This window comes from Lycorma delicatula, chromosome 2 (assembly GCF_047948215.1).
Source record: "Lycorma delicatula isolate Av1 chromosome 2, ASM4794821v1, whole genome shotgun sequence".
Classification (NCBI taxonomy): domain Eukaryota; kingdom Metazoa; phylum Arthropoda; class Insecta; order Hemiptera; family Fulgoridae; genus Lycorma; species Lycorma delicatula.
Window position 1 is genome coordinate 124,071,814 of NC_134456.1, and position 11,610 is coordinate 124,083,423.

At 30.5% G+C, this 11,610-nt stretch overlaps 1 protein-coding gene across 1 annotated transcript in view; it reads left to right on the plus strand.

Annotated features, from left to right (window-relative positions):
• LOC142319942 (uncharacterized) overlaps positions 1 to 10,226 on the plus strand; it is a 32,513-nt gene extending 22,287 nt beyond the window's left edge. The window contains exon 5 of the mRNA XM_075357619.1: positions 6,423 to 10,226. Coding sequence (XP_075213734.1) covers positions 6,423 to 6,623 — 201 coding nt within the window. The 3' untranslated portion in view covers positions 6,624 to 10,226. The remainder of the gene's footprint in view (positions 1 to 6,422) is intronic.
• Positions 10,227 to 11,610: the final 1,384 nt, after the last annotated feature.

Below are 11,610 nucleotides of genomic sequence, written 5' to 3' on the forward strand. Positions count from 1 at the left end.
AAGTTGTTTCTCCCATTCTCTTATAAACTTTTTCAAGAGCACATTTAAAGAGGATTGGAGACAATCCATCTTTTTGCCTTACACCAATTTTAATTTTGAATGGTTCTGAAGGTTTCCCTGAGAATTTCACTTATGGTTTTGTGTTTGTTAATGTTTCTTTTATAATGTTTATTGTCTTGGGACCTGTCCTTAAATTATTCAAGGATTTTAAGTAGAGATTTCCTTTAGATGGAGTCGTAGGCTTTCTTAAAATGTATAAAAATTGTTACTAATTTTGGGTTTTTTATTTTTTGATATAGTAAAATTTGTTTAAATTAAAGATTTGCTCTGCACAACTTTTTCCAGATCTAAATCCACCCTGATATCCTCCAATTTATTTTCCTATTATTGGTTGTATTTTACTTAATGTTTTGGACAAAACTTTGTATGAGACTGACAACAGTGAAATTCCTTTATAGTTGTTCATGTTTGTTTTATTTCCTTCTTTGTGGAAGGGATGTATTAAAGTGTTTTTCCTATCTTTTGGAATTCTTTAAAGATTCATTCCAGTTTTTTGCTCAGTTCATTGTTAGAATATTTTTTTATTTCCTCTTGTCTTTGGAGGTTGGGAAATTTGGGAGTTTCCATTGTTTTTCTGGAAGTTAAAGGTTTCTTTAGGGTTGGGACAATTCATTCTGTTTTCAAAATATTTAGTTAATTGTATTAGATTTTCTTGATTATTCATTATTAGACCCCCCCTTTTCATTCCCAAAGTTAGTACAAATTGGGTTTAAGCCTGATAATTTGGATTTAAAAATTTGGTAAAATCTCTTATTATTTGTAGCAAAATTTTACACTGCTGTTTATCATAATTTCTTTTTTGATTTCTAATGATTTAGAAGTATCTCTTGATATCTTCCAGATTACAATTTTTTTTTTTTTTTTGTAGGGTTAGAATTATAATTTTTCCATAATCATACAAAAATTTGTAAAAATTGTTTGTAATGATTACTTACAGTACTCTGTCAGAAGTTGTTCCACTAAGGCTTCATCCTCTTCTTCATTGTTTTCTGAAGTATCAAAATCATTTTCATCAGATTTTTATTCCTGAAGATTTATGATGAATTTTTCTACATCATCTCACATGACTTCGTTGCAGAAATCATCTTTGATATTTTCTTTATGCAAAACACATTTTTCCCAGTTCTCAGCCAAAACGTTTTCTAATTCCTCTCATTAATTAATTTCCAACATATGCCAACTTGAAAATTCGATTTCAATCAGCAACGTTCCTCTTCAGTTGCATCTGTATAAAGCTCTATCACATTATGACAGTTATTTGGCATTAGGTGAATAACAGAAAGTCTTTTTTCACTGGCTTTAACATCAATTTCTTACAGTTTATGTTCATTCTTACACAAAAGTATTTTTTGCAACAGCTGTTGCAAAAAAAAGCTGTTTAGTTGTAGTATCATTGTAAGCAACCGCTTTTTCTTGAAGCCACTGTCGGATTTCAGCTTTCCTCCAGCTGTTGGTGGGAACTTAATTCTCTGCAGCAGTGTGATAACTTGTGTTATCCATTACTATTACCCTCCTTTCATGTAAGTATTTTAAAAAGTCATTTATAAACCAATTTTTAAAACTTTTTTCATTTATAAATGATAATTTAAAATTTAAACCCGTTTTCAATTTACTGTGGAAAACTCATTAATATTCTTTAATAAATCCTGTTTTAGCCGAACTTGCATGACACTATTAAATGACCGCCTTTTCTGTTGAGTATTTTAATCCCTCCATTTTTTTCGAATCTTGTCATGTATTTATGAGAATAATTTTCATTTAACCCATGTGAAATATGATTCAATCATCACCTTTTGTTTTTAATTAGTGAAATGTGTTTAAAAATTCAATTCTTTTTAATGCAATATCAGATTTTCTTTCATCAAGAAATATCTTTCATTTTTTATATCAAAAACCAGTTTTTTTCTAAATATGACAAACAGTATATAGATTTACATCCAGTTTTCCGCGCACATTTCCTTGCTGAGCTTCTTAACGATAGGGATTCATTCCAATCATAGTACTGATATATGATTCTGTGCGATGCTTTATGGTTGAAATTGTCCAGTAATAGATTTGCATTTCGTGGCATATTTTTCTCTGGCGTTTCAAACTGAATGCAATTGTTGTTAATATCGCACTCTATAGCTGCACTACATATCCTTTGTACTGGCCTCCAACTAATACTACATGCTTTAACAATAAGTTCTTTAATTTTATCAAAGTTTATCACACTACGGATATACAAAAAAATTTGTTTTAACTGTACAATTACTTAATTGTAACAATTTTTTAACTGTAACAATTTGTCTTAATTGTACAGCCATGTTGACCAGAAAATGAAGTCTTTGTTCATATTACTCTTTAGATAGTCACAGAAAAATTAGGGGGAAAAATCTTTAACTTATAATGTGATAAAAAACCGCAAATTAACATACCATTCTAAACTGTATTTGACATAATGCGGCCCATTAAATTAACTTGCTAAGAAACCAACATCAACTGAACATATGGAAATCAAAAATCCAACTAATTTATTAGATATCACAGCCAAGTGCTTAAGGAATCTTAATCAGTCTAACGATTAGCATTGAAATTAATTTATACTACTATACAGTGGCATCACAATATGAGAAAATAAAGTAAGAACATAGACAAATAGCAGCAGCAACAACATGTTCTGGAAATTGAGTCATCGTACTGAAAAAAAATTACTTGCTATTGTATAACAATCTTATCCATGAACAGGGGTGTAAATTTAATTCTATTAGCCCTCCATCAGTATTCAAATAATAATTAAATAAGAAAACAAACAAACAGTGGTTAAAATCAACCATGTTTCTGAACAGTTTCATAATTTTTATTGTTTGCTTTACAAACATAAAGTAAGGCCTTTTTTTTATTTCTTGCATGACTTGAAATGTACACATAATTGCAATAATATATTTATTTATGTATATTTAATTAATTAACATAAATACTGATTATCACATGTAATAGTGTAAAAGATTCATGAATAGAACACAAATAGAAGGCATTACATAATTGAGACTGTACCACTCACTGAGACTTCAGTCCATTGTATATTGCCACATTTTTAAATCGATTTTTATGATTTTCACCTTAAAACATGAATTTTTAATAATTTAAACTACAAAATTAATGCCCGATTATTAGACATTTATTTTTTCTACACCTATTATTAACTTAAATGAGATGGTTTTACTTGAAACAATCTGTACTCTTAAATAATAGTAGTTTTGTGTGAAATCTTAATAATGGTTATTGATAAACGGTTGTTTGATCTACCTCCAAAAGTAGAAAATTTTTATCACAATCGGTTTTGATTTTATAGTAATTTAAAGTTGACATTCTCAAAAAAAAGTGCAAAAAATCATTTTCTGCTTTTCATGCTCCTAATTTTCAAATAAATGATGCTAACTAAAATTAACCAAATCCAGTTAGTGTAAAAGTAGTTGCAGTTTCTGACAACACTTTCATTTTTATTATGCAGTTTTTTTTTAACTGAGAAACAATAGTTTGAACGCAGGCACCATCTTTCATGGCAACCATTAGTCTCTCCGTGTAAACAGTTATCTGATGTAATGTAAACGATCTCCTCTTCACTCTAACCCTGGGATCACATTTCAAAAACCAGCTCACAGGCAAACTAGGATGCTTAATACGACAGCCTGCGGCAACTCATAACTTAATACAAAAAAACAAACATTAAAAAATGGATGAATCATGATTAATTGTCAAACAGCAGAAATGAAGATTACTTTTTCCATTACTCATCTGACTGGTTTGATTCACTTCAATCATCATTTGTTAAGCTAATCTCTATACAGATCATTAAAAGATGTTGCAGTGATTTAAAAAAAATCATATAAGAAACTATTATAGATAATCAGACAAGTACTGTTTTTAAAAATTCACCAACTCAAAAAGTTTTTGTACATACCTTAGAATGTTTCATTCAATATGAACTCTGTTGGTGGTCGCTCTGCAAAAATCCAGCCAATAATTGACTTTTTCCCAGGTCTGCTGGATCGTCACAGCTGTGACTGTGGCAATGGCGGTGGTGATCCATTGTCTTAAATGTTGTACATCCCTGATTTTTTTCACTGTAGACGGTATTTTTAACGTATCCCCACTGAAAGGAATAGGGGTATCAAATCTGAGCTTCTCGGAGGCCAGAGCGCAGGACCAGCCCTGCCAATCCAACGATTAGGGACTTTCATTGAGAGCACGTCGAATGGCTAGGTTGGGGTGTGGGGGTGCGTCATCTTGTTGAAACATTGTAACATAGTTGTAGGATATGGGGATATCAGCTATCCAGTTCACATGGAGACTTATACAAACATGGCAATCCTAGATTCAATCAAATATGCTGAGCTCAAGTGGTAAATCTGTGGCAATCTAAAAGTTATCATTGTACGCTTAGGAATGCAACTGGGGTACACTAAATACTGCTGCTGCTTTTTATGTATGTGGGACAGTAAGGATAGGAAGTCACATATTCAAGCAGACTTACCTGCAAGAAATCTTAACTTTAATGAGAAAAATGTCGTTGCCAAGTCTCTCGTGGACCCAAAAGATGTTCTTCTTCCACACCTGCATGTAAAAAGCTGGATTTGATGAAAAATGATGTCATAAGTATGAACCAAGAAGGACACCGGTCTTTAAGTACTTAAGAGTCAAATTTCCTACATTAAGTGATGCAAAGTTAAGGAAGGTATTTTTGTTGGGCTACAAATTTGACAACTTGTAAAGGATTGTTTATTTGTTTGAATTTTGGAGGAGAAAGAAAAGGAAGCTTGGGAAACCTTAAAGGAAGTCATTCATGGATTTTTAGGCAACAAAAGAGATGAAAACTACGGTCAGTTGGTGACAGTACTTCTGCAAAAATACCTTCAACTCAGATGCATTATGTCCCTTCAAATCCATTTTCTCCACTGAAACCTGGACTTTTCCCTCCTAGTTGTGGAGTTGTCAGTGATGAACACAGAGAAAGATACCATCAGAATATTTCTGTAATGGATTAAAGATATCTGGGCCGTTGAAATGAAGCAATGCGTATGGATTACTGCTGGTCTGTGTGGGATACTCCGGAACTCACAAGAGGAAAGCCAAAAGACTACGATCTCATGAAGCCACCACATGATATTTTTCAGACCCAACCACCAGGTATTCTTCCATCAGTTAAGAACAATTAGAATGTAGCTATCATTAAATAAATGTCAAATTGACTTTCTATGTTGTTGGTATAAGTAATTTTATCATTTTCTCTTAATCCGTTACAATAAAATACTTCCACCTATTGTATATCACAGAAACTGGCGCTAATAAACATTTTCTTTGTCATATTCGTTTGACTCGTGAATGAAGGAAACATTCAAAAAAAAATTTTTTATTGAGTAGTGTTATTGGCTGGATGTTTGCAGAGCGATGAATGCAGCTCATATTGAAACATTCTAAGGTATGTAAAAAACTTTTTTAAGTTGATGAATTTTTAAAAATAAAATGTTTGTTTGAGTATCTCTAGTGTTTCTGAGATATAATTTTTTTAAATTGCTGCAACCTTTTTCAATGACCTGTTGTATTTCCTATATTCTAGTGTCGGTTATCTGTTTTATTCTTATTTTATGCTTACTTACATTTTTTACTCTGCACTAATCTTTTTACAACCAAATTAACTAACCCTGAGTGTCTTTTATCCATTCCATTGACCTTAATTTTCTTTTTATAGGATTCTGCCGTAAAGCTAACCTCGCATTTTTTAAAAATGATTTATTTTTACTCTTATCAGCCTGATTTTATCCCCATTGTATAGTACTATTTTTCAAAAGCCTACTCTGTTTTTCCTATTTTTCATTTTTTTAAATGTCGAAGTATTAGTTTGCACAACATTTTTTATGGTTTTTTCTTTAAAAAAAAAGTAGAAATTCTTTTAATTGCAAAAACTATATTTTATACCAGCATTTTTCTATTCTGCACAAAAACTATCATGACTTGTACCAGCTGGCTTTGTAATAGTTTTTATACTTTCTAATTTTGCTAAATAACAAACACCTCATTTAATGTGTTCTACATTAATAATTAGCTTCTCATTATCTTCCTTTCCTTATTTCATTATCTTGAGTTCTATTTAGTTTCATTTCTTCACTAGCAATGAATAATTTCAAATGTCTAAATGTAAAATTAACAGTACATAACAATTTTATGCAAATTTCAATGTCTTTGCTACTTTGTAAGATAGACAAAAAAAAAATTGAGAAACATATTTGAAAATCATGAATTCTTAAAAAAAAATATTTTTTTTTAATCCTTGTTTTTTAAATGCTCAAACTGTTTAACTTTATTATACTAATTTGTTTTAGGGAGTTAAAAAAAGGAGCCGTCCTCAAGTTCAGTTAGATGTGGATGTAAGTGCAATGGCTCGATCTTCAGAAGGTTTGGCCCGTGTCAACACAACTACATTAATTGCATATTTAAGAGCTCAAGGAATACCATGCAAAGTAAAAGACAAAAAGGGAGATTTAGTAGCTAAAGTAATGGCTCATCTAAAAAATGAAAATTAATTCCACAGTGCCATTATAAATTAAATTTTTTTATACTTGAATCAGGACGTTATAGGATTGTAATTTAATAATGTAAGTGCAAGACTGGTATAGTGTTTCTGTATTTACTTCTTTTAATCTAGTTCTTTATAAAAAGAAAATAGAAAAAGGAAGGTTTTTTTTTAATTTTATATATAAGTACAAAGTTAATGAAATAAATGTATATAAATATTGTATGATAAAATATTATAATTAGTTAATTTTTTTAATCGAAATGTTTAAAATTGTCATTCAGGTTTAAAATTATATGAAAAGTATGACATTTTATTATTTTGTAATATAAAGTAATTGAATTGTATAATTGTACAGTTATGTATAAATATGTAAACTCTTTCTTTCTTTTATTGTTATATTTAAATAACTTTTTACATATTTTGTTATTTTTTTTATAGACTGTTTATTTATTATTGTGTAATAATATTAACAAAAAGAAAAAATCTGTTTATTTACAACTGAAAAAGAACTTTTTATTTCATCTATTTTTTTTTTGTATACGTTCAGTTCAAGTGAAGTTTAATTTATTGCTTTGTATTAATACATTCACTGTGATAGAATAATTATTAAACTTCAGTATAAAGTGATAAAACTTTGTTGGCAAATACATATACTAAGCATAATTTCTTGAAGGCTTCATTTTGCAGATATATGCTGAACTTCATTCTGTAAAAATGTAGTTTTAGAGCTACACATTTGTTTCTTTATTATAGTCCATATCTTTAGAAGGGACATTTCTGTATATCTTTATTATGTTTAATTGCTTGAAGAAAGTAAAAAGCTACTGGTCCATTCTCTTCAAGAATAAGACCTGTGAGAATGAAATGTCTGAGAAAAACGTAATTGTGAAAAATTTTAAAAAGGAAGTGATAGTTATAATTTACATTGTTTATTTTTATTTATCTATTAGATTAAAAGTATCAAGTCCATATACAGAAACAGCAGCATCTAGGCTGGAACTGTTATTAGTAGAGTACGTAAGATATTATGTCTGACTAAACATTATTTTATTATTATTACTGATATTTTAAAGGAAGTTACTGAGGCTGTAGGATTTAAACATAAGAGAAAGAGGAAAAACAAAGTCTTTGATGTACTTCTGGAAATATAGCCACACTGTGTGTTGAGTAAATAGTAAAGCATTACTTATTGCTTTTACAATTCATAAATGTAAATTACTTGTTTTTATTAATCACAGATTGATGTATGGTATAAATAACTGATTGAAATAATACAAATTTTAAATGCAGCATAATTAAAAAGAGTTTCTCATCACTATAAATAAGTTCTTATTCTGTATTATGCTCATTTGAGTTTAGAAGAACTACGAGGTGTGATAAAAAAAATACAGTGAATAATTTTTTATTAAAAAAAGTAATAAGGTTACATAGAATTCGATTTAATCTCCTTCAAAGTACTGTCCTTGGCTAGCAATGCACTTATCCCAATGTTGACTCCATGACTGGAGGGCGTCTTTCGGAAGGGCTTTCAGCTGCTCGGTCGTGCCCCTCTCAATGTCAGCAATGGTGTCAAAACGTTTTCCTTTAAGCACAGTTTTAATTTTTGGGAAGAGCCAAAAGTCGCGTGGTGCTAAATCTGATGAGTATGGCGGATGTTGACAGACAGGAACACTTTTTTCGGCCAAAAACTCGCGAATGAGAAGCGAGGTGTGACACGGCGCGTGTGGTGAAGAAGAAATTGGTCCATTTTTCTGGTCGCTTTCTTCGTACCTCGTTTTGCAAGCATTGCAGTACACCCTTATAAAATTCAGAGTTTACAGTTGTTCCCCTTGGAACGAACTCTGATCGCACTATCTAAAAAAACGAGCATGACCTTGATGTTGGATTTTGACTGACGTGCCTTTTTAGGGCGAGGAGATGAACTGGTTTTCCATTGGGAACTCTGCATTTTGGTCTCAGGGTCGTAGCCATAGACCCAACTTTCAACTCCAGTTACAATTTTGGCCATGAAGTCCGGATCTGCATGAAGACGACCCTTCAACTCCGTGCAAATTGACACACAATTTTCCTTCTGTTCATCACTCAAAAGTCTGGAAACAAATTTTGCACTCACTCGTCTCATTTGCAATTCATTAGTTAAAATGCTTTGAACGGATCCGTACGAGATGTTAAGGTCTTCCAATAGCTCTCGAATAGTCATTCGCCTGTTTGAACGAACCATTGTTTCCACTTTTTGCATATTTTCAACTGTTTTTGAGGTTACTGGACGTCCCGCACGCTGCTCGTCTTCAACAGACTCATTTCCGTTTTTAAATCGGCCATACCACTTGTACACAGTCTTCAAAGTTACCACATTATCGCCGTACACCGATTCTAACATTTCGTGTGCTTCTTTGGCACTCTTTTGCAACTTAAAACAAAACTTAATGCGTTGTTCAAAATCCATGTTGCGCGACAGACACGATAAACACAACCTCACTCTAGTGGCTCTGGCAGCTGACTGGCAAGCTCGAACATGTTACAACTTGTCCCTGCCTGTCTCAGTTGATCATGCTATTGGACAAATTACAGCATATGGATGTAGCGTCGGCAGTTGCCTCTATAAAAATTCATTCACCGTATTTTTTGATCACACCTCATATGTTTTGTAGTGTAAAGTATTGTAAGTTTAAATGTGTTGTAGAAGCTATCATTTTAATCAAAGAAATTTGATTGTAATAGTGATATTAAATGCACAAATCTATAAAAATGTAATAATTCAACAGCTCCTACCTTATATGATGCCATTTATACATGGTCTTGTAATTGACAGAAGTTTTTAAAATAGGCAGAATTTAGCTTCATATGGAAATATTTATATTGTATTGTAGAAGTTCTTTATCCTTGAATACATTGATTATATTCAAGGATTCTTGGTTTTATTACAGTAAAGTTTGAAAATAATAGAAAAATATTTTTCAAAATGTCAACTCTGGATTAAAAGGTATTGATTTTATATATATATATATTTAAATAATAGCAGTGTAAATATACTACTATCATCGATAGTCAGAATATTGCTATTCTGCCTCATTGACTTCCATAAATTCTATACAAAAGTTATAAAATAAAATCAAAAACTAATTAATCGGACCATATTATATTAATTTATGCTCTTATGAAAAAAATAAATTTTGTACGTTTTAATCAGAATTTCCACCTGCATTCAATTTATTGTGCACTAATTAAAATACCATCCAAAAAAATTTATTTCATAAAAAAAGTATGTATTTTTTTGTTATTCATGTAATATATAAAAATTCTAATCTTAACCCTTGACTGTTGTGTGAGCCTCACACTGCTGCTGTCCTGTTTTACTCAAATGTCGGGCGACGCCCATGCTCATATTTGAACTATAATAACTCGACTACAGAAGTAATCTTTTGAACTAATTGAAAAACTTAGTTGCTTATTATAAGGCGACAGAATTATTTCTTAGGCTATGGGCGTCCACTTCTTAATTTAAACGTGATGATTTCTTGTTCCCGTGTTCTAAATGATGATTATTTTATTAATGCAGTTTTTTGATAATTGACAGTTTTAGTCATCGTAGTGGACAGATAAAAATACTCAGAATGAATTAGTAAACAGCAGAAGAAAGGAAACTGCTTTCTTCTGTAACATGTGCATGGTTTTCTGGCTTTCATTCTGGGCAGTGTTTTGAAAACTATTATACCCTAAAGAAAGAACTACTTAGAATAGCAGTTATATATAGAAATAATTGCCCAAATTTGTATTATAAAAAAAAATGTAATATTGATATAGTAAATGATAATGTTAGAAATTACATACAACTAGATGGTTAAATTTTCCACTAAATTATATAGTATATAGGTGACGAGGTATTAAAAATTTGAGAGCTAAGGGTTAATACTACTATTATTATTATTTTTAGAGAATGTTATATAACATGTTATTTAGTCTTAAATATATGAACACTTTATACTTGTTTGGGAACTGTTGTAGTTTACATTCTTAAAAATAATGTAGGAAAATAAGGAACTGAGAATTTTTTTAATGTATTCAGAGGTTTTTCCCAAGTTAAGGCTGTTTGATTTGGCAAAATTTTTATTTTCAAAAAAGTTTAATTTCAGTTGTTAAATTAGCATTTTATTAGTTAGAACACATTTCAGTTTTATTCACTTAAAATAAAATTCAAAGCCTTATTTTTTTATTGAGAAGTTCAGCAGACTTTATAATCACAGCTTCATGAATTAAAATTTTTATTTCATGTGAATATAAAATCAATAGTTGATTTGTTGTTATTAGTCAAGTCTTATGACTCAGGTATGCGTATTTCATTTGAAGATGTCAATCACGTTGTGATTGCAAAATTCTTTTTTGTGTAAACTGTAAATATACAGTTTACACAAATAAGAATTTTGCATTAACGATTATAAGAAAATACTTATAAATACCAAATTTTGCAATATATATATATATATATTGCAACAGATCAGTTGCTAAAAAGTATTATTTGAATTGATAAATAGCCATGAAAACTGGCTGGTGTAGTTTGCTGTAGATACAATATTACTATTTACATAGTAATTAAAATGATTAAAAATGCTACATGCATGATTCATGTCGTTTTTTTTTTAACTGTTATTAAGTTGCCTAGTATTATTCAGACATTGTGCAGCATATGTGAATTTTGTTTTGGTGACTCAGTGCTGAATGTAATACTGTAAACAATTTATCATCCTGGCTAAGAAAAATCTCAACATCAGACAAGTGCGAGCTCTTGTATGTTTAACATTTAGTGGTGCTACTACTTTTCCTAGCAATTTATTTTATTTTTCCCTGTAAAATCAGTGTATATTGGACAGCAGAGGTAGGAAGAATCATGTTAAAAAATAGTGGCCAGAAAAATATTAACTAGGAAAGAATGTAGTAAAACCTGAAAACTTTACCTACCACCACTACACATTACGCTAGCGTACAAGTTAGAAGAA